The 23,708-nt window shown below is 39.5% G+C and overlaps 2 protein-coding genes across 12 annotated transcripts in view; one reads left to right on the forward strand and one right to left on the reverse strand.

Annotated features, from left to right (window-relative positions):
* Positions 1-14,433, forward strand: part of LOC100707490 (uncharacterized) — a 37,665-nt gene extending 23,232 nt beyond the window's left edge. For 2 of the 8 annotated variants that reach the window (XM_025900494.1, XM_025900496.1), the window contains 13 exons: positions 7,925-8,000; positions 8,565-8,815; positions 9,278-9,334; positions 9,511-9,584; positions 9,950-10,050; positions 10,195-10,398; positions 10,559-10,645; positions 10,848-11,101; positions 11,252-11,380; positions 11,463-11,505; positions 13,044-13,141; positions 13,639-13,762; positions 13,834-14,433. In XM_025900494.1, the coding sequence (XP_025756279.1) occupies positions 7,925-8,000; positions 8,565-8,815; positions 9,278-9,334; positions 9,511-9,584; positions 9,950-10,050; positions 10,195-10,398; positions 10,559-10,645; positions 10,848-11,101; positions 11,252-11,380; positions 11,463-11,505; positions 13,044-13,141; positions 13,639-13,762; positions 13,834-14,051 (1,716 nt within the window). In that variant the 3' untranslated portion in view covers positions 14,052-14,433. Of the gene's footprint in view, positions 1-24; positions 206-6,999; positions 7,025-7,568; positions 7,783-7,924; positions 8,001-8,564; positions 8,816-9,277; positions 9,335-9,510; positions 9,585-9,949; positions 10,051-10,194; positions 10,399-10,558; positions 10,646-10,847; positions 11,102-11,251; positions 11,381-11,462; positions 11,506-13,043; positions 13,142-13,638; positions 13,763-13,833 lie in introns of those variants that run through there. The other 6 variants (XM_025900492.1, XM_025900493.1, XM_025900490.1 and 3 more) reach the window with 6 other exon arrangements.
* A 478-nt stretch (positions 14,434-14,911) lies between these two features.
* LOC100710183 (uncharacterized) lies at positions 14,912-23,335 on the reverse strand. Of its 4 annotated transcripts, none has more exons than XM_025900497.1 (10): positions 23,236-23,335; positions 21,964-22,037; positions 21,546-21,701; positions 19,804-20,119; positions 19,418-19,616; positions 19,031-19,076; positions 18,864-18,955; positions 15,948-16,058; positions 15,428-15,638; positions 14,912-15,303 (listed from the first exon to the last, which is right to left on the reverse strand). In XM_025900497.1, exons 1-10 carry the CDS (start codon positions 23,312-23,314, stop codon positions 15,097-15,099), a joined length of 1,491 nt encoding a protein of 496 aa, XP_025756282.1. In that variant the 5' UTR covers positions 23,315-23,335; the 3' UTR covers positions 14,912-15,096. The 4 variants fall into 4 exon arrangements, with proteins under 4 accessions (XP_025756282.1, XP_019203879.1, XP_025756283.1 ...); XM_019348334.2 differs by having other exon boundaries at positions 15,428-15,704; positions 23,236-23,334; XM_025900498.1 differs by lacking the exon at positions 14,912-15,303 and having other exon boundaries at positions 15,428-15,509; positions 15,604-15,704.
* Positions 23,336-23,708: the final 373 nt, after the last annotated feature.

Genomic DNA, 23,708 nt, shown 5'->3' on the forward strand with positions numbered 1-23,708 from the left:
AACATATAAATATATTTTCAACAGGAGCCAAAGACTGCAATAGAGAAGGCTATACTGAATCTTGTGGGAATTCTGTCAACTTCCCAGTCTGATATTAGGAGTGGAACTGCAACCACATCTGTTACAGCGACAGTGCCTCAGCAAACCCCAAGAGTTTTTCATTGCTATGCAGATGACACGCAGCTCTATCTATCCATGAAGCCAGGTAACACACACCAATTAGTTAAACTGCAGGAATGTCTTAAAGATATAAAGACCTGGATGGCCGCTAACTTTCTGCTTCTTAATTCAGATCAAACTGAGGTTATTGTACTCGACCCTGAAAGTCTTAGAAATATGGTATCTAACCAGATTCTTACTCTGGATGGCATTACCTTGGCCTCCAGTAACACTGTGAGGAACCTTGGAGTCATTTTTGACCAGGACATGTCCTTCAACGCACATATTAAACAAATATGTAAGACTGCTTTCTTCCATTTGTGCAACATCTCTAAAGTTAGAAATATCCTGTCTCAGAGTGATGCTGAAAAACTAGTTCATGCATTTATTACTTCCAGGCTGGACTACTGTAATTCATTATTATCAGGATGTCCAAATCCAAAATGCTGCAGCAAGAGTCCTGACAGGGACTAGAAAGAGAGAGCAGATTTCTCCTGTTTTGGCTTCCCTTCATTGGCTTCCTGTTAAATCCAGAATTGAATTCAAAATCCTGCTCCTCACATACAAGGTCTTAAATAATCAGGCCCCATCTTATCTTAATGACCTTGTAGTACCATATCACCCTATTAGAGCACTTCGCTCTCACTCTGCAGGCTTACTTGTTGTTCCTAGAGTATTTAAAAGTAGAATGGGAGGCAGAGCCTTCAGTTTTCAGGCCCCTCTTCTGTGGAACCAGCTTCCAGTTTGGATTCGGGAGACAGACACTATGGCTGTGTCCCAATTCAGGGTCTGCACGCTTGAAGTACGCATTTCAAGTGCGATTACGTCACCGCCACGCGACGACGGCTGTCCCAATTCAAAGTGTACTCCAAATGCGCCGTCGATTTCCCCAAATATCAAGCATGGTCCGGTGCACGCTTCATGGTCCCATATATCCCACAATCCATAGCGCGGCGGTGGGTGTGGATAATTTTGCCGCAAAATACGGCAGAAGGGAGCGGCCGAAGAGTGAACTGTCAAAAGTAAGTACTGAATATTATGTCACTTATTTATGTGCGAATGTTTAAGAACATTAAAACATTACTGTTGGCCACATCTCGGCAAAGTTATGTGACATTAGCGATGTTTGTACTTTAAGCGGTAACTTGGTTTTAAAGCCTCTACGTCTAAATATATATATAGTTGACCTTAATCTTACAGAGAGTGTGATGATTTTATGGATAATTAAAGTCAGTCATAAATCCACAAACACAACAAGCTGAAAGTCAGTGATGCTGCTCGGTTTGCAGTCCTGAATATGACGGCACAAGCAGGATTCACTGCACTGTTAATGTTAGCTATGTTATATTGCTGCCTCTGTTCGGTGGTGTCGAGCCAAACGGACTTTAACGTGTGTTTGAACGAGCTGACGGTTCACTCGTTAAGCTGAAAGAAAGATGCTTTAATCACAGGAGTCACACATGTGTCCACTGCACCATCTGGGAACTCTTCTTGTTTAGCACTCGTAATAACACAAACACTAAATCCTCCTTCTCTTGTGCTGTTTTGTAGCAGTGTGTACACCTGAGACTGTCACCTGTCTGCCTGTCCTGCACTCTCTCTCTGTTTCTTTCTCTCTGATTGTGGAATAAAAGTATGAACATGTATTTATAAGTTACACTTGTGTTTGAATCCTGCAGCTTATCACACATTTGATTTCCATGTGTGACAACTGCAAGTGTCCAGAGTGAGGACAGACTGAGGGAGCCACTGCTGCACATCATCTGTGAGGCTTTGCACCCCTGATGATCCACCAGGACAAACTCAGCAGTGTGTGAGGAAGAGGAGGAGGAAGAGCCAGCAGCAGCTGACAGATGGAGAGAATAGACAGACTGTTCCCTGTTTGTGAAGGACTGCTAGGAAAGTTTAACATAACTAATTGTCTGTCCTGAATCAGTCTTATTAGGTAATGTTCAAATAATGTTATCATCCCAGTGTTTTCAGTGTGGGAGAAAGTACTCAGGGCCTTCAAGTTACACACTATGAAAGGCAGCAACAAGTTTAATATTCAGAAACCTAAAGTATGTATCAGCAGCAGAATGGAGCTAAAAATAAATGTTTGTTTCAGTTCTATGAAGCTTTGAGTATTTTGGATTAGTAGCACTGCTGTGTTTGTTGCATCATATTGCTGTAACTGTTTATATGCTTTATATATTCTGGGCTAAGTTGATCTATAGTGTTACATCATATTCTATAAGGATGTTATGTGTTTGTAGACTTTCTGCCCAGTTTGACCCATTTAGCAGAAGTCAGCCTGTTTAAGGCTCTGATATCTATTCTGTATGACTTAAAGCAGTTATGACATGGTCTGATTTTCTCACCTAATAAAGGAATATTTCATATATCAGTCTACTCTTCATTCTATCAGAAACAGTTATCACAGCTCGTACATTTTCTTTTTACACATATATGTAAGCATTGAGCCAAATTTAGTAATGCCAACATATTGAAAGAACAATGTTTGTCTCTTATATATAATACATCTGTATATACACTGTCAGAGATACTTGTCTTTGAGTGAAGATTTAAGGTGATAGGAAATATAAATAACTGCTACTTGCATCTTTGACCCAGAGTTCAAGCTCACATATATATATATATATATACAGTGTTGGGAAGGTTACTTTTAAAATGTATTCCACTACAGAATACTGAATACATGCCCCAAAATGTATTCTGTAACGTATTCCGTTACGTTACTCAATGAGAGTAACGTATTCTGAATACTTTGGATTACTTAATATATTATCATGCTGTTTACAACTACGTGAATGTACTATTGCTGTGATTTATTACTGTTACTGAAGGTCTGCGGCTCCGAACAGTAGTAAAGGGACCTCGGGCTAATACAGTGGGTTCCGTGTCGGGCTGGTAGCCGAAAACTAGCTTTACTTTGTTGTCTGGGTCAACTTTGCTTGCCAGAGACAGAGAGAGGCGTTGAAAGGCTGCTCCAACGGAACTTATTTTTTCCGGAGGAAAACACGAACACAGTGTACAGTTGAGTCTTAATAGCTTACTTACAAATGGGCTCGTCAGGCACTCTTCTTGGCTGCAGTGGTTATTATTATATTTACATGCTTCCAGCTCCTGTTTTTGCTCCGTGACAGCTCGGACTTTTCCTTTCTCTCCCTCCCTCGCTCACAGACACATAACGTGTATGTCAGTCCATTCTCCCTGCAGCACGGACTACACTGCCCATGAGGCTACATTCTTTAGGGCCATGCCTGTAGCATTCTGCCTTTTAGCTTAGCACAACAACAACAACTAAAAAGCGCTCTCTCACCCAGGAAACACGCAGAGAGAGAGCGCGTCACCCTGTAACCATGGCAACCGTAACGCTGCCGCCTGGAACAACAGAACATAGCTGTCAAACAAACCCAAATAATCCTGACCCGCGACAATATGAAACAGGAAAGTACCGCCGTGTAATCCATTTATTTCAACAAAGTAACTGTATTCTGAATACCACCTTTTTAAACGGTAACTGTAACGGAATACAGTTACTCATATTTTGTATTCTAAATACGTAACGGCGGTACATGTATTCCGTTACTCCCCAACACTGTATATATATATAAAAAAAAACAAAAAAAAACACCCAGCTCACCCCTGTGGGCGGTTTATCCTTCAAGCTCGGGTCCTCTACCAGAGGCCTGGGAGCTTGAGGGTCCTGCGCAGTATCTTAGCTGTTCCCAGGACTGCGCTCTTCTGGACAGAGATCTCCGAAGTTGTTCCCGGGATCTGCTGGAGCCACTCGCCTAGCTTGGGAGTCACCGCACCTAGTGCTCCGATTACCACGGGGACCACCGTTACCTTCACCCTCCACATCCTCTCGAGCTCTTCTCTGAGCCCTTGGTATTTCTCCAGCTTCTCATGTTCCTTCTTCCTGATATTGCTGTCATTCGGAACCGCTACATCGATCACTACGGCCGTCTTCTTCTGTTTGTCTACCACCACTATGTCCGGTTGGTTAGCCACCACCATTTTGTCCGTCTGCATCTGGAAGTCCCACAGGATCTTAGCTCGGTCATTCTCCATCACCCTTGGGGGCATCTCCCATTTTGACCTTGGGACTTCCAGGTTATACTCGGCACAGATGTTCCTGTACACTATGCCGGCCACTTGGTTATGGCGTTCCATGTATGCCTTGCCTGCTAGCATCTTGCACCCTGCTGTTATGTGCTGGATTGTCTCTGGGGCATCTTTACACAGCCTGCACCTGGGGTCTTGCCTGGTGTGATAGACCCCAGCCTCTATGGATCTTGTACTCAGAGCTTGTTCTTGTGCTGCCATGATTAGTGCCTCTGTGCTGTCTTTCAGTCCAGCTTTGTCCAGCAACTGGTAGGATTTCTGGATATCAGCCACCTCCTCTATCTGCCGGTGGTACATACCGTGCAGGGGCCTGTCCTTCCATAATGGTTCCTCGCCTTCCTCCTCTTTCTTGGGTTTCTGCTGCCTGAGGTATTCACTGAGCACGCTGTCAGTTGGGGCCATCTTCGTGATGTATTCGTGGATGTTTCTTGTCTCATCCTGGACTGTGGTGCTGACACTCACCAGTCCCCGGCCCCCTTCCTTCCGCTTAGCGTACAGCCTCAGGGTGCTGGACTTGGGGTGAAACCCTCCATGCATGATAAGGAGCTTTCTTGTCTTTATGTCAGTGGCTTCTATCTCCTCCTTTGGCCAGCCTATTACCCCAGCAGGGTACCTGATCACGGGCAGGGCGTAGGTGTTGATGGCCCGGATCTTGTTCTTACCGTTCAGCTGACTCCTCAGGACTTGCCTGACCCTCTGCAGATACTTGGTGGTTGCAGCTTTCCTAGCGGCCTCTTCATGGTTCCCATTTGCTTGCGGGATCCCCAGGTACTTGTAACTGTCCTCTATGTCTGCAATGTTGCCTTCTGGTAGTTCAATCCCCTCAGTTCTGACTACCTTCCCTCTCTTTGTTACCATCCGACTACACTTCTCCAGTCCGAACGACATTCCAATGTCATTGCTGTATATCCTGGTAGTGTGTATCAGTGAATCGATGTCTCGTTCACTCTTGGCATACAGCTTGATGTCATCCATGTACAGGAGGTGGCTGACAACCATTCCGTTCTGTAGTCGGTATCCGTAGCCAGTCTTGTCAATGATCTCACTGAGGGGGTTCAGGCCTATGCAGAACAGCAGTGGGGACAGAGCATCTTCTTGGTAGATCCCGCACTTGATGGTGACTTGTGCTATGGGCTTGGAGTTGGCCTCTAGTGTTGTACGCCAACAGGCATTCCAGTATCCAGCTGTGGGTCATTGAGTCATAGACCTTCTTGTAATCAATCCAGGCTGTGCACAGGTTGGTCAGTCTGGTCTTGCAGTCTCGGCTGACTGTTCTGTCTACCAGTAGCTGGTGTTTTGCGCTTCTGGTATTCTTGCCAATCCCTTTCTGTGCCCCGCTCATGTATTGACCCATGTGCCTGTTCATCTTAGCCGATATGATGCCTGACAGGAGCTTCCATGTAGTACTGAGGCAGGTTATTGGTCGGTAGTTGGATGGGACCGGTCCCTTCTTGGGGTCCTTGGGGATCAGGACCGTCCGACCTTCAGATCAGGACCCTGACGACAAGTGGGCTACTGGAACAAGAAGGCATCGGTGGGCAAGAGACGAAAACAGGGCGTTGTTGGAATGCTACTACGCAATTAACCCTGGCGGAAGGGTTACATGAATAGGATGAGGGACCTATGGATTCTTCGATACCCAACATCCACAATGACGGCGAAACAACTAGTAGCTCAGTGTTCCAACATTCGAAAGAAGGGACTGCTCTCACAGCTAGAGATTGACGAGGTACAACACATATATATATATATATAAAATCTGACAATACATATAATATTGTCCATATTATATTAACATTACCACAGTGAGATGACTTTAGTCTCATGAACAACATTAGCTAATTATTATTTACTAACTAATCTTAAAATGACTGTTCAGTACAGAAATGAAGCCCAACTATCATGTTTTACAGTCCTGTGGTCTCAACTAATCAAAGTGATGTCATGACAAAAATGAATGACCAACAAAACATTTTTTCTCCTTCATTTCTGTCACACAAAGCTGTATGAAACGTTTCTCGCGGTTAGTATCATGGTTGCTAGGCAACCTGAACAGCGCGACGAAGGCTAGACCGGCCCATTTCACAAGCCTCTCACTTCCGCACTTCCCGTACTTGTAGTACGCACCGTACGTAGTACGCGTAGTGTGCGTACTTCAAGCGTGCATACCCTGAATTGGGACACAGCCAGTCTCTATTTTCAAGATTAGGCTTCAAACTTTCCTTTTTGCTAAAGCATATAGTTAGGGCTGGACCAGGTGACCCTGAATCCTCCCTTAGTTATGCTGCAATAGACGTAGGCTGCCGGGGATTCCCATGATGCATTGAGTTTTTCCCTTCCAGTCACCTTTCTCACTCACTATGTGCTAATAGACCTCTCTGCATCGAATCATATCTGTTATTAATCTCTGTCTCTCTTCCACAGCATGTCTTTATCCTGTTTTCCTTCTTTCACCCCAACCGGTCGCAGCAGATGGCCGCCCCTCCCTGAGCCTGGTTCTGCCGGAGGTTTCTTCCTGTTAAAAGGGAGTTTTTCCTTCCCACTGTCGCCAAAGTGCTTGCTCATAGGGGGTCATATGATTGTTGGGTTTTTCTCTGTATGTATTATTGTCCAATCTACTGTACAATATAAAGCGCCATGAGGCGACTTTTGTTGTGATTTGGCGCGATATAAATAAAATTGAATTGAATTGAATTGAATTGAATTGAGTGAGCACCCAAATAGAAACGCAAAGGTAAAAAGAAAAAGACATTTGCCAGTAATGCTACTCCTTTCTTTTTTTTGGGGGGGGGGTGTTATGGAACAGTAATCTAAGATATTCAGTAAAGTAGAAGCCCAGATAATTATGTTTGCATTTCAGTTGTTCATATTTTTAATATTCTTTTCCCTGTATTCTGGAGAAGACACAACATCTGTACTGACAAGGATATAATGAATACTGGATTCAAGCAACCCTTTGGTTTTGAGTTACTCTTTGGTTTTGGTTTAAAAATATAATTCATAGGCTTTAACCTGGCATGCACAAAAGTAAAATGCTGCATCCATGATTTGTCTCTATTGTGTGTTCAGCTTTTACTCTTAGTCTCTTTTATGTAAGTCATCTTTTTATTTAAACAACTCTGCAAATTACCTATGCACCTGGATCCTCGTTAAACATCATTATGACATTTCGCCTTAACAGTAATGCAGTACTTTTCCAATCAGATGAGTAGTCTTGCTTTAATTTGGAAGAAATTGGCAAAGTGTTTAATGCCTCAAATGTATAATCTTATTTAAAGGTCATTTCCAACAATGTTTCAAAGAAGGCAATCCAAAGGAACGAGGCCTTTCCCAGCTCCTAGTAATGTCATACATGCAGTTCGCAACCTTCAGTTGCAATTCTGTCTTTTGCCTGATTCCACGACAAAAACCCCAAAGAATGAAATACGACTTCTTCAAGCTGGACTTGGAAGGCGAACTCTCAGCATAGCTGACAATGCTGATCATGAAGAAGTACTTTTCTCAATTTTAGATGCCTTTATCATGTCAAAAAAAATCTAATTTTAAATTTCAAAATTAAAATTGAAAAATGTTACAATTTTACTTGACAAACTAATCATGAGGAAATGTTTGATTTCTTTTAACCCTAATTTAGATTACTATAGCTCTGCATGAAGAGTATCCGAAGATGAAGGCCCTAACTGGTGGATGGCTCTTGTATAAAGCAGGAGGTAAGTCATTTTAACTCCCCGACTTTGTATCTGAGTTAATAGAAGACATTTACTTAGAGCCAAAAGCATCCGGATAAGTTTTAGAAGAAGCTTTTGTGTCTAATTAAAACATTTCTAACACTTCTTCCAAGAATAACTCATGGAACACTGATATGGCTTTTATTATTTAGTTTTCAAATTTGTAGGCATGGTCTTTTTTTTTAGATTAACTCACTTTTTTTTGCGCATTGTGATTGAAATGCAATAAAGGCATAAGATGCACATCAATACACTTCCATTGTTTACAGGTATAACATCAACAGTACAGCACCACTTAATAAAAAACTTGAATATTCGGAATATAGTTATGAATGAAATATTGTTTTGGTCTAGTGATTCATTTAACATTTTAAGCATTGTTTAAAAATGAAAAGTATAGGTTGCTACAAGGTAGTTTTTAAAGACATTGCTATACAAGAGTCGTGTTCCATAATGTTATGGATTTATTTGTACTTTATTATCTCAACTTTTAGAACATTGCTGTATTGCGAATGCGTTTTACTTGGTTTTTGTTCCATATTCTAGGTGGTAGCGGACAGAGAAATCTCTCTCTAGTATCTCAGGGAACACAAGGCTACACAGCCAAGACGCTCAAGATGGCCACCAACAATGGAAAAAATACACTTTATATTGTCCCTCTCCAAGAAAAAATTGATACTACACCTCTTCCACACGATGCTGCAGAATTCAGCAAAATGCCGAAGTCTCAGTGCAAGACCTGTGGTGTGACTATGCCTCTTCAGCTACTTGTTTGTCACGTAGAAAACTGTGTACAAGTAAGAAAATTCAACAGTAAAACAAACATTGCTACCACCTTTGCTAAAAACTAAAACTTTTTAAGTTGTATTCTTTTTACTACTTTCAAAATGGAAGGACATAATATTATGCTTTACCCAAGACTACTTTGGGTGAATTTCCAGAGTCAATGTATGTGCTGAAATCAGTCATAAGTTTTGCTCTAAATGTCTGTGAAGTTTCTCAGTCATCCCAGTCATTGTAGTCTAAAGAGTTTGGAAAGAAAGCATCTTGACTTCTATAAGTTTCCTTGAAGATGTGCCACCTCTCATCTGAGAAGCTTCTTCGTTTCTTTAGAGCAATTGGTGGAGAGTCCAAAACTTTATGCCCTATTGGAGTGTCCCCATGAGGGCTGTTGATCCCCTAGTTTGCTCTAAATGACAAATCGTGAGCAGCATGTACCTACCATAAATCTGTAATGTAACATTATATTCCTTTACCAGGAAGCTGCGTGTGAAAGCATGACTGACCAGGCACATCAGAATGAAGTCCAATTGGAGGTGAGTTCCCAGATATATTTAACATTGTAATATGGACAATACAAAATTCCAAGCAGGTCTTTGTTCAACTGTTTCATTATTTGCTAATTACCTGTGGCATTTTGTGCTAGATTTGGACTATTCATCTTTGCTTGGACTAAAATAAATACACTTTTTAATTGCAATATCCTCTTCAGCCTTCTTGTCCTGTTTGGGGAAATCGTTATCCTCCAGATGACTTGGTCTTGCATGCCAGTACATGTGGTGATCGGTAAGTTCATTTTAGTTGGACAACACTAAACAAATGCTATGTGTAGCACATTTATAGTTGCTCTTGCTTCTGTCTTTGCATCATGTCATAGCAGGGGCTCATCCTTACCTAACCTGTTCATCTTCTATGATCATGTTGACCACATGGATGAGCTTTTATCAGTGTTCATCCTGGCAGTTTGACAATATACTTTTGCTTCTTTAGACTGCATTGTTTAGGTGACCTTGTCTTTTATTGACAGTATTCCTGCATCTATCTATCTAGATAGATAGATAGATAGATAGATAGATAGATAGATAGATAGATCAGTGTATATATGTTTAAACACTGATCTTTTTTTTTCTTTTGCACCACTTTGGGTAAAGTGAAGTGGATGACCTGCATCATACAGCACATGAAGTCAGAGACACACTTCTCAATTTTGCTGCTGAGATGAACACTGACATCCCAGCCAACAATAAGGAAGGTACTTTTCATACCAAATGTCAGAGTATATTTAAAATTCCAAATTGACGTGCTTACCAGAAAATGTGCTGGGCCTTAATTTTTTGGCTTACTGGGTTTACAGTATAAAATGTTATTTTTGCATACAATGTACTTTATCTTTTAGTAGAACAGTGGGAAAAGGCCAGTGATCCCCAAGATGCTGCAGTTTTGTTTAAGAGGCATCTCTTAAAGGAAAAGGAGGAGAACCCCACAATCACAGCTATCATTGACATTCGACAAGATCAAACATCCCAGAGCCGAGAGATCATTGCTTTCTACAAAAGACCACAGATTGATTGGGCAGGACCTTTTCGTTGTTCTTTACAAGGTAATGCTTATGGTGAAGCATACATTCAGTTAGTTTCTTTAAAGGCTGTTTAACATTCCAACTTGGTAAATGAGAATTTTCCATTAAAGGGTGCTGTAAAGCAGTTTGTAACTTTACTTGTGTTGTTGTTGTTTTTTTCTTTTTCCCAATTTTAAAATAGGTGACACAGCTGTTGGCACTGGGGTCCAGAGACATTTTTTCAGCATGGCAATGCTAAAGTTGCAACATGGCTTTAACATCCATAGCGGTATGTTTCTATATCCTTTTCTTAATTAATGTGAGATGAGTTTTTAAAATAATCCATCGAAAAATTTACTCCAGAAATAAAAAAAAAAAAAATAGATACCATTGAAGTATTTGCATCATGTTTGACAACTTCATTAATCAACTACTTACATCAATAGATAAAGCTATAGCTTTTTTATTTTGCTTGTACTGTTCTTCTCCAGGTGCATCCAACATGACCCTTCTCTTTGAGGGACAAGAGAACCATCTAGTGCATTCTACTTCTCAGATTATGGCAGACAGTGACTTATTTGTGGTAGCAGGCAGAATGATTGGGCATTCATTTTTGAATGATGGGCCACGATTGCATGGCCTCAGCAAGGCTATTATTCACATGTTGGTCCATGCTGATAGAGACACTGTCACTGTCCAGCTCGATGATGTGCCAGATCTAGATATTCGTTCTACAATTTGCATGGTGAATACTAATTTACTTAAAGCCTTAGTGAAATCATAATTGAAATTAACTCATTTATATATAAGTGTAAATCCCCCCCCCCAAGAAAATGCAGATTTTTTAGGCAATATATTTGCAACATACTAAAATGGAATTTTTCTCCTCTATAAGCTTGATGGTAATAAACACATCAGCGAGCAGCAGAAGGATGACATTAACAATTTGGCCATTTCCTGGGACTTGCCAGCCGTCAGTGCAGAAAACCGCAGATGGCTGTTCGAACAGCTTCTCCATCATGCAGTAAGTTTGCCCTTTAAAAGTAGTTTTTAGATTGTCATCACCTAAGCAAATATCATGTGGTTATTTTTAATTATTGTTTTAGGTGACAGGCCGAACTAAAAGGCAGACAAAACACATCAGAAAAGGTCTGAAGCAATGTTCCCTCTAAGCTGCGCACGTGCGCAATTGCGCACTGCTGGCACAGTCTCTGCGCACAGAAAATCTGCGTTGCATAAAAAAATCTAACCTGAATTGAAATTAAAATTAATACTTTAACAATTCTGTTTTGCAGTGTTAGTCAGTGACTCGCTGCTCCCATATGGGATTAGAACGATGCCACCTTATCCTATAGTCCAGCCAATAATGCGATTTACATTCGTATATACGCAGCTAATCAACGTCGCTGACAGGCTATGACAGCGTCCTTATGTGCCGACACCGGTGTTTTAGCGAGCAAAGCGGCGTGGCTGATGTGCAGCGAAGCCACGTTAATGACAACGTGTCCAACCATTGGAGATGTGAGCAGGACAGACGGAACAACTGACGGAAAAAGTGTGGACTTTATACCAGTTTTTAAATTGTGTTGATCGGCCACGTAAAACCAGAGTTATGATAAAAATATCTGCAATGTTTGGTTTTCTTCCTGAATACTATCGTTGTTTATATTTACTGCGGGAAGAAACGGTAAAAACGGCGTTTTATAAGGAAAAAGGCTCGAAAGCCTGTGAGCAAAAACAACCCCCCCCCTCTTCCTTTCCTATTCGTCCAAAAAAGTACCGTGTCGACCAATCAAAAAATGATATGGCAACGTGGCATCTAGTTGTTAAGATACAGGGGGAAGTTTTAGGAGTGACGGCGGTGTTCTGAGATGTGAGAGATTTGCGACGTTTAGCGCAAATCTTGTGTAGTTAGTGTGTAGTTAGTGTGTAGTTAGTGTGTAGTGTAGTCAATAGTTTTGTTGTGTGTGTCAGAACAATGAGGCGGCTGCTGAGTGTTACAGGTGTTACAGCAGTGATACATCTCCTGTTGTCAGGCCTGCAGGTATCAGGCTGTTGTTCTCCTTTATCTCATAGTGGACAGAAATTATTTTTTGGAGTGGCACAAATAATTTGTGTGGCATCAAATTTGATGCAGAACAGCTGATTGTTCTGTAAATAGTTTGAAATGTTTATTTAAAAACGCCTTGGCTGCATTTAAAAAAAATAGCTGCAAAAAACTTTGTTGTTTGCCAAACTGAGTTACTTTTTTGAAGTAGTAACTATATAATTAATTGCCCAACATTGGTCATTATATGCTGTATTTTGCAGACAGAGTTACAGACTCTCTCCCAGACCACAGACTCATAATACAAGTCAGAGCTTTATGGGAAAAAAAAAAAAAAGTTGTGTTTTCGAAATTGGAGTTCAAGTTATTTTTACTTCCAATAGTGTTAACATACTACACAGGCCAATGAGTAGATTTTTTTTACATTTTCATTGTAAGTGGGCTAAAGCAGTTAATTAAAAGGAGTCTAACATAAATGTAAATGCTGTAATTTGATTATTTTAATAAACCATGTAACTTGGATGGATTAGATGCTGGCGTGACCACAGTGCACACGTCTGATGTCGCTCACAGTGGTCCAAGGGACGCTCAGGGAGTTTGTGTGTTCGCTCAGACACATGAAACATTAGAGGGAACGTTGGTCTGAAGGACACCGAATTGTTGACTATGCTTCAACAAAGACCTGACACAGCCTCAGTGGTCTTTCCCCAGCATGAAGACAGCATTCTTACTGCACAGGTATTTCAATGCATTTCTAAGATGCCGACTACAGTGACAAGGCTAGATGGCATGACAGTTAATGCTGCTTTTAGGGGAGGCTGTAGCTCAGGAGGTAGAGCAGGTCATCTACTGATCAGCAGTTTGTTAAGATCCCTGGCTCCCCGCTCTGTATGAATGTTTGGTAGGAAGTACTGAAAATAAGAATGTGATTGGGAGAATGATAATTGTTGTAGAAAAAACTTTGAAGGGTCTGGGAGAGTAGAAAAGTAAGAATCAGTCCTTTTACCATTATACTTTAAGTGAGACAAAATGATTGACTGATAATACTTTATTCATCCTGAGGGAAATTCTTTTAAAGGCTGCCAGATAATCCAGTCCCATCATGAGCACCCCATAGAATACACCATATATAAATGCCAAGTGTCGGAAAAAAGTCCCTTCACAAATTTAACATGTAAAAAAACTGTTTTTAAGGCAGTTGCATTCTTAAGTGTGTCTCTGAAATCTCGTTTTAGGCTGTTCATAGCCACATTGTTTGGCCAGGAGATGAGGGCGATGATGAAGACGATGATGATCCACCTTACCCACTAAGCATCCAAATGCAAACAGTGGGATTTCTGAAGACCTACATTGAAACAGGCAAGTGTAATTGCATTGCGATTCAAAATTTGAATCTAATTTGATTTCTAATGCATTGATTATTTTTACAGCCACTCCATTCCAGCTCAGCCAGCTGATGAGGTTTTGGGTCGGGTGGGAAATTCCGACTGGTACCATGAAGGTTGAAGTAGTCAAAGCAGACTACCTCATATCCTCTACATGTTTTGGAACGTTGCGTGTGCCTGGGCACTTCCACGAGTACAATGTCTTCTCCAAACATGTTGATGATTGCATTGCAACTTGTGCCACAGGTTTCGGCCTTATTTAAAAGCAATTTGTAGACACTGGATGTCGAATAAACTTTACCATGCTTGAAAAATGTTTTACGTAGCCAAAAGTTTCACTGTTACTTAGGCTTATTGATTTCTTGGGAATATTGTTATGCGAGTTTAAATATAAAAATTAAAGTTACAGTTCCCACCATTAACATTTATATTTGAAGTTAAGGAACTAATGATTGTGTTATTTAGGGTTGTTTTGTTAACTTAAAGTCATTGTCATGCATCCGATTCACATCATCTCTTTGTTTGAAGCAGTTTCATGGATTACAAGAGGTGAAAAAAAGTAGATTAATACTAAAGCTGTATTAAATGTTACACACAGTCCAATGCTGTTGAATATAATGTTAATAAAAATCTGCCACACTGTCAGCTGTGGTCAAGCTATTTAATTACCGCATGCAGGACAGCTAACACACATCAAAACATTACAGTTCTACAGTCATGAGAGTTTTTGTCACTTTCAAGCTGTTATCAATAAATAAAGTTTTGAGCTATGAAAATTGGATGATAATTTTCATGATTATTTTTGAGGTTGTTTGAAATCATTTTGTAAATCAAAGGAAATATGCTTGAACACCCCAAATTAAAATCCAGAAGTTGTCAAGGACATGGATTTGGAGCAGCAGTTCTTGGACTTAAATACAAGTTACATTCTAGACTGGTCGCCACTCCATCAAAGTTAAGAAAAAGAATTCTTGTCAGACTGTAAATAAAGTAGATTAATTGAATATTGCCTTTACAATTAAATAAAAATAGAAATCAGCAAGAATAGGCATGATGGCACCAAAACAAAATTTTATTGAAGCTATTATTAAACAAAGGACTTACATGAAAACAGAAAGCATTAACTGACAGATTATCAGGAAAATATAACTGTAAACTCATCTAACACAAAATGCATTAACATTAAAAACTGAAAATAAATATTGATGCAGACTTTTAGTAACTGTCCCTGGATACAAAAACTGATAATTCAACATAATGTAAACATCTGTTAGGGCATCTTATTTTCAACCATCACTCTAGATAAAGCTATAAATCCTGCCTGTTCTCAAGAATGCCTTCCACATACTGGACAAGGGAACTGTAAATGTCAGCCCCATAGGACATCGAGGGTTCCATGGGATTGAAAAGGTGTCTCACTCTTTCCAAATCCTCACTGTCAAGTGGAGACACAAGTTCTGGAAGGTGAATACCAGTTTGGTCCAAGTCTGCAATGTCCACATCTGGATACTCTGCCTGAAATTAGACACCATCAATTCAGGAAGTCTTTAAAATACATGCTTTATTAATTTTGTCAATGATATACATATATTTTTTTTCAAAAAAGCGATTTGAAGAATTTAGAGATGTGTAATCATACCACAATACTTTCAGGAGGATCGACTGGATTCTGAGTCTTTCCAATATCCCATAGTTGGTTTGGGGTGTAGTTCCGCTCTGTCCTAAGAGAGTGATTGTTCCAGCCTTCAATAAATGTCTCCAAATCTGCTTGGATTCGTGGCAAAAACACATACTGTGCACAAAAAAGGTCAGTACAGTTTGTTGGATCCAAGAGTCTGTCTTCATCAAGTCTGTGAAGAAGATCGTAGTAGATGTTGGTGACAACATTCCAAACGTCACGCCACAGGCGCTCTATCCTTCAAAACAAAACATAAAAAACATTTTTTTTTTAAATCACTATACAGTGACATTCCTCCTCATAAAATGAAATAATTTCCAAGCATTCTGTGCAAATAAAATGTTATGGGAACTTGTTATAATTTGAAGTAACACAGTAATTCAGTTTTAAACGTAATTTTGTTAATAATACATTCAATAATTAATGCCAGAATACTACACCTGGCAATCAAAAATATGTTTTTGTTGTAAATTAGGAATACCTTTGGTTGTGCACGCTTTTGCCAGACATAAAGCTTCCTCTACCACAGCCCCGAACTTCAAACATGTATCGAGCAATGTCAGCATTCTCAACTCCTTGGTCTCCCCTGACTCTAGAAATATGAAAAACAAAGGACACAGAAATTACAGAGTATCACATTTTAGCAATATTTTAAAGTTAATCATTTAAAGAAAAATGTGAATGTTTTACATTCAACTGTATAATATTTTTAGGGCTCTTTGAGCTCTTATGCCAGGGGTGTCCAAACTTTTTTCACTGAGGGCCACATACATACAAATATAGGAGGGGCTGGGCCACTTACTAGAAATTAGGTATATAACCTTAACTGTAGTGTATTAAAGTTAGAAAAATCATTTAAAAGTGGTCAAATGTGTTATATTGTTGAATATAATTAAAGACAAAACTGCCTTCATCACAGCTTTCCATAAATGGATCTTTATTGATTTATTCAGAAAAAGCTTTGGTAGCTCATTCTCAGAACAGCAGCAGATTTCTTCTTAGACAGAAGATTTACAGCACAGAGAAAAAACAATAAAGGGGAAAATGGGACGGGTACATTTCAAGCTTATTTAAGTTCTTAGGCTTAGCAACACACCTATTAACGTTCGTTTGAAACCATTATCAACATTAACAGACTGAACTGGACTTAATAACAGGAGTGCATATAATTTTAGTAAATTATTCTGGTGAGTATCAGCTGCGCTGGGTATGTAAATCGGTCCATCCAGCCGCGGTGCTCATCGTACGCCACTCGTGCCAAAAATCCGGACAAATGTCACCTGATCAAGGAGCAGATCTGCATCAGATGAGATCAGCTGACTTTGCGTGTGCGTGCGCTGTGCACAGCGGTGTGTACTCTGTGTGTTAACAAGAAAAACGCATATAAGAAAGTGGTGCGCAAAAGCAGGGTAGTGACAGAATTGATGCGCATTATTGATATTTGAAGCATGTGTACCTGCACATGCATGCACATTAACACACCAGTACTGTGGAATATATTTTTTACTCACCTAAAGCGCTCGTGCTCTCGTCCACTCCCCGCAAAAAAAATTAGCAGCTGTGCGGTGTCTGTGGCATCGGTGCTCTCATCGCATGCGATGGAGTAAAAATCAAAAGCACAGCTTTATCAGACAGTTGCAGTTTAATGTTGGCTGACAGTCTTCAGTGCGTCGCACAACTGTATTTCTGGACATGCTGACGTTGTTGAAGTCCTGCACTTTTTCCGGGCACATTATTTCGGTGACTTTAACGAGGCAGCGTTTTATGAGGTCTCCATCTGAAAAAGGCTCGCCATGTCTTGCAATGAGTTGGGCGACCTCATAGCTGCTATTGGAGCCTTTTCCTGGACAATTTGAGCACGAAAAAAATACTGTTGCTGACCCTGCAGGAGAGCTAGCCTTTGCTTTAATTTCTGCTCTCGCTCAGCACCAGTGTAGGATGCATAGGCCTGATGTTTGGTTTCATAATGACGTCGTACATTATACTCTTTCATAACTGCCACAGTTTCAGTGCAGATCAAACAGACACTTCCCCTTGAATTCTTTGAAGAAATATTCACTCTCCCACCGTGTCTGAAATTTTCTGCATTCACTTTCTACCTTTCGCTTCTTTGGTTCTGCCATGTTTGGTAACTTGGGGTAAATTTCTTCTGTGATTGTCCTTTTTGGTGGAGCAACTGCCTTGATCAACAGCAGCTCCCCCTGGTGTTAAAACTAAGAAGTGCAATACACTCAAGCAAAAGTTGAAGTGCGGGCCATTTTCTATCCTATTTATAAAATTACTTGAGGGCCAATTAAAAAGCCGGACTTTGGACACCCCTGTCTTATGCAGAACTATATTTGTAAATATTTTCCCCCAAAAGTACAATGCACAACTAGCAATGTTAACTTGCAAAGTCAGTGAAATGGTTGTTCTGTCACAGTCTGGCTGAGCAGCTGACTGTGTGAAGTATGAATAGTGGACCCAAGTGCAGACAAAAATGGAATGTGGAACAAAACTTGAATGTTAACAGAAAGCAAGCCGTTTCTTAAGGCTGGTAAAAACTATACAAAACAAAAGGCAGAGATGAAGCTAAACTGGGCAGACTAAAGATATACATAAAAACCAAAACATGAAACTCGCCGTGGATACAAAGATACCTGAAACCTGGAGCGTAGAAGCAGAGACGCATGGAAACATGGCACAAACGACAACAGACAACATGATAAAGAATGAACAGAAACACACAGACTAAATACACACAAGTGTGATTAGAGGAAATGAAAACACATGGGAAACAGCTGGCACTAATTTGACATATTCGTCCATATTTATCTGATCTTCTACATTTGTACTACATTTGTACTCGCCCCCTCATACACTTCGCTCTTCTTCAGCTTCCCTTCTGTCTGTTCCACATGCTTGCCTAACTACAATGGGACTCAGAGCCTTTAGTTGTTCTGCCCCAAGACTTTGGATGTACCTCCACCAGATCTCCGGACCACAAACTCTTTCACCACTTTTAAGTCACGTCTCAAAACCCATCTATTCAGAATTGCATACACCTGATTCTGTATTAGTCCATTTTAACTTGCTCAGCTTTTATACTGTCATGCTTGCTTTTTTCTTCTTTAACTTATGTCTAAATTTTATTTGCAATGTTTCAATATATTGAATTGTTGCTATTGTTCTTGTGCTATTGTAAGGTAACCTTAAGATGTTATAAAACGTATCATTATTATTATTATTATTACTATTATTGTAGTATTTCACTGCAAATAGAATACAAATGATAGGAAAATTCAATCATTTCCAGACAGTAAGCATGTGTGTCAGGCACGAATGTGTATTCAAAATTGAAGTGAGACTGATTTAAGCCTCTATGCTCTAATGTGAACAGCAAGTTTTTGCATTATACCTCGATGGAAATCCATGCTTCTGTACAGCCTCAAGGAAGAACGTCAGCGCTGTAGAAGCCTTGTTGTTGTTAGCTGCTTTCAAGTACAAGATCTGAAAATAAAGAGACATTATGGAAGTACTATTACTAGCATCACATTTTCTGCTATTTTAGTGAAGAATGCAAACCTTCCTTGAGAAGCCATCAACACCACCAAACATCACAAGTCCATATCTGCAAAGAGACAAAGACACAGCCCCTAAGACTTCAGCCACTGAGTATAATTAATTAATTGCATTTTTCACCAATAATCAAAATATAAAACATTACAAGTTAGGACTTGTCAAATTTGAAAGTGGATCGCACATTTCGAAAAGCATGCAAAGGCTGGTGAACTTCTCTTAATCTGTTAGAATTTAGAGAATATATATATATACATATATATATATATATATATTACTACTAACTTGGCGGTAAAGTAATGGCGTAATGTAAAATACAGTGTTTGCATATGCATTAATGAGTTAAATATTAATGGGCCCAAATGTGCCCTATGACTATTATGTTAAACTTACCTAATTAACTTATGGTTGGTGTCAATGTGGAGCAGTGACAGAGGACCAGGAACACTGTATGTCCTTCTAACAACACATCCAAGATTTGCCATCCTTTCAAGGATTCCAGCACTGTCAACACGACGCATGGAATCCCATACTCTGTTCCACTGCACCCTGTGGCCCAGTGCCCTGAGGCGTCCTTTAACCATTCTGTAGCCTAAAAAGACATCCCATAGTGAAACAATTACAACAGCACATTGGAAGGCACTTATAGTACAGTAAATCAAACTACTAACTAATCATGACATTCAGCTAGTGTTATTCATGTAAATATGAAAGGTTGCAAGCAAGAAAAATAAAATAGAATCTTATTACAAGCATTATTTTTCACATGAATAACTAACCCAGACATTTCGATTCCTGTTTTATGGCTGCAATTAAGTTGTCAAGTTCATCATCTGATAGTGAGCTGTAGGTTGCCGTTATTGAGAGGCCCCACTCTTCCATTCTTCGTCGGACTGTTTTCTGCAATATGCCCAAAAGCTTGGAGATACAAGGAACGGAGAGGTCCATCTTTATTAGATCTTTGAGGTGGTCTTTGGAAACATAGAGCTTTGCCCTCCCCCGTTCACCAGCTGAGCTGTCAACAACAATGGCAGACCTTCTCGTATCCATATTGGAATGGATGAGGCAGATAAGGTGGTGAAGAGCTTCAACTACCTAAAAAATGGTTGCATTAAAATATTTAGTTGGATGAAATCCTAGAATTCAGTTTTACCATCTTAGTAACATTATTCTTATCCCCAATCTTTATATTGAAACTAGAGCTGGGCGATATAAGATTTTTTCATATCACGATATGTTTTTTTCATTTCAGGCGATAACGATATATATCACGATATAAGCCAAATAACTATATTTGTAAGTTTTAAATGTGCCGTTACTCACAAGTAAAATGTGAAATAATCAGCAGCTTGTTTTGATTTAAATATTTATTTCCCATAATAAGTTGTATTATGTATGAATGTGTGTGTGAATGGGTGAATGACTGGATATGTAAAGCGCTTTGGGGTCCTTAGGGACCATAAAAGCGCTATATAAATACAGGCCATTTACCATTTAAGTTCAACAGGGTAGATGTACTTAAGGAACATGAGACTTCAGTTTCAGATAAATAAAGGCAAATATTGCAAACTACACAAAAGGCAGCCGCTAAAGCGTTTAAGTTTCAAAATAGAACAAACAAAACAGACTAAATTGTCAATTCCACTTAGAAACAAAATATTAATTCTAAAAATAAATCTTAGTTTGTTTTACAGAAGAACAGACAAAATTGACTAACTTTTGTCAATATCAAATAAACTGAGAACTAAAAGGAAATTCTCAATCTCTCCTTGTTGTATAGCTTAGCTTTTCAAACAGTTTTAACAGTTACTTTAGTCTGACAAAAGCCGAATGACGAATCAGCGCTTTCAGTCAGAGATTGAGCATGCACCGCTTTATTGTATTTCCAGACTTGCTTTCGGCACAATTTACAGTGCGCGCTACTCTGTTTTTTGTCAGACTTGAAATAGCCGAAATACCTTCACACTACGGAACTTCTGTGGCCCTTCCGTTCGACAAGCTCTCCGGCATTGGAACCATCATCTGTTTTTTCTTCGGTAACCTTCGCTCACGCTCTCGGTTGATTTTTCTCTAGTCGGCACACTCACTTCCTTCATTACCCGGGCTGCACGGCTGCAAAAACAAATACACATGTGCGCCTTGGCGCTTGTGCTGTACGTAACAAGTCACGTGACGTGACGCTGCGGCTGTGATTGGTTCGGCTCTGCGCTACTTAATTTTGATTGGCTGTTCTTTTTTTTCTTTTTTTTTAAGAGGACAAGAGAGATGAGGCCTATCGCAATAGTTTAATTTTTCTATCGAGAAAAAGTTATTTCGCAATACATATCGTTATCGTTTTATTGCCCAGCTCTAATTGAAACACAGAACAAAATTTCATCTTGGATTTAACAAAGCAATGGATGACAGGTTTATTTGTATAGCATAATTACTACACTGTAAAATTAACATTATAAGATACATAAGAATGGCATATATTGAAACGATTTTTAAAGATAACCAAAACTAAATCAAATAAACCTACCAGTGATGGAACATTAATATGAGCAGAAAGAGAACAGACTAGAGTTGATGCGTTCACGCAGAGGAACTCAATATGATCAAGGTCCAAGGGCTGCTGTTGGTAGGACTGCACCAGCCTATTTTGAAGGTTTTGGAAAACATGTCTTCCTAAAGCCACCTGAAAGAAGAAAAAATTGATGGAATTACTGATATCATATGAAGTGCATTGAAGGAACAATGATATGTCAAACTGCGTAAAACTCAATAAAACCAAATAATATTCTCATGAAAATCTTTTTATTTTGATTAACTTTGTAATACAGTAAAGAAACTGAATTGCATTAAAAATTATTTTTAAATATGTTCTATCCTGTGCCACCTTGCTATATTCAAAAAATTCAAACAACATTACTTTAATAATGAAAAAAAAATGAACTCACCAAAGAGTCACAGGGACATCCAGGTTCTCTGTTCTGGAGGGAGATAGACCAAGGTCCACTTGATTTACAGTCACCTGTTAAGTAAAACAATCAGACAATTTTCAAAGATTTACACGTTTCTCTATGGATGTATCATACACTCTCCTATTTAGAAGGGTTCTCTCTGAAGTACCCCGTGGATGTTCCCATGATGACACAGATGACCCACAAATTTAGTATAGCACACTTCAAAACACATAACCCGATGAAGAAAGACTTTAAAAGTCCCTAAACACATTTGACATCTGTTAGGGTTGAAAATTTATTTACAAGTTTACAAAATTATTAAATAAGGCTGTTTCATTATTTTTTTAAGATGTACACAATGCAAATGTGCTCATAAGCATGTTGGCACTCCATGTTTGAAGGTTGAGAGCGTCATTCAGCGCTGTATTTGAAATATTGCAGGGACACAGAGTGCAGAGGGGTTTTTTGCAGCATGCTTACAAACACACGATAATGGTTAGATTAGTCTCTGGGTTAGGGAGTCTGAACAAGATGCCCTGAACTGGGCCTTAGAATCAGCATCTGTTTTTATGTCACAGTATATAAGCTGTAAAGCCCGTTTCAGCATTATCCTTTTTGGGAAGCTGGTTCACACAAAAGGCTGGCACTATAAACTTGTAATTTCAACTGCTGAAGCAAATTCAATCTTTTTAAATCTTTTTCTCCTGAATTCCTTCTTAAAATTTTGAACAAGACACATCCAGTAAAGCAAATATCAACAGACGTTAGCTTACTGACACCAGACAGACACTGCACTACAGTTACTACAGAAGCATTCTTGGTCAATCTGGTACTGTATGACAGAGTACTTCTTAATGTCGCTGCCTATAAGCTGTCATAAATCCCAAAACGCTCACTGAAGCTAGGTCCCCTAACTTTCAGTAGCTGCTGAAAGTTGTTGTGTGCTGTAATTACTGTAGTATTACTCTAACACAAACTCGGGGGTGACCTGGGACCAGTGCTAAGGTCAAGTCAGAGCATTTCAGTTCCAATTATTACCAAAACGACATCTCATCGGGATTAAACTCCAAACACATAATTCTCCACGATGCTGATGTTTAAGCAGACAGACCGTGCCACACAGGAGACTATTTGAACACATGCAACACTAGGGCTAATGTTGAGAGCCCTTTTTAGGCTAGCTTTTGGCACCGAACCGAACATGATATTCAAAAATATATGTCTGGACAATTAGCTTGTTCCAGTAAACCATAAATTAAAGCTTACTTGCGCCGCAGAAGCGCCACCGCTGCCCTCCATCTTCAAATTGTGTTACCCTTCCAGGACCTGAAGGTCCGTAAAGCATCCCGCCCCCCGTCAGCCAAACCCATCTGTTCTCTGATTGGATTATTTAATTTGTGATTGACATGACATTGACCAATCAGCTTAAAGGAAGAAAAATAGGGTCAAAATTCGTACTTGTAACTTGCAGGGTTTTTTTGGCTAAGTCCACACACAAATCTTTTTTACACACACACAAATTTTTTTTACACATACAAATCCTGATTTACAAGTACAAAATATTTATGACCACATTTTGAGCCCATAGACTTGGTCAGGAGTTATTTGTTTTAATGTCTATATTTAGAGTTTCAATGAGTCTTTTTTCACTTTCAATACAAAATGTTTCTGTTTATTTATTTTAGTTACAATATTATTTTTCAATGCCAATATTTTTTAGTTTCATTTTAAGCTGGCTT

The sequence above is a fragment of the Oreochromis niloticus genome, linkage group LG18 (assembly GCF_001858045.2).
Source record: "Oreochromis niloticus isolate F11D_XX linkage group LG18, O_niloticus_UMD_NMBU, whole genome shotgun sequence".
Taxonomy (NCBI): Eukaryota; Metazoa; Chordata; class Actinopteri; order Cichliformes; family Cichlidae; genus Oreochromis; species Oreochromis niloticus.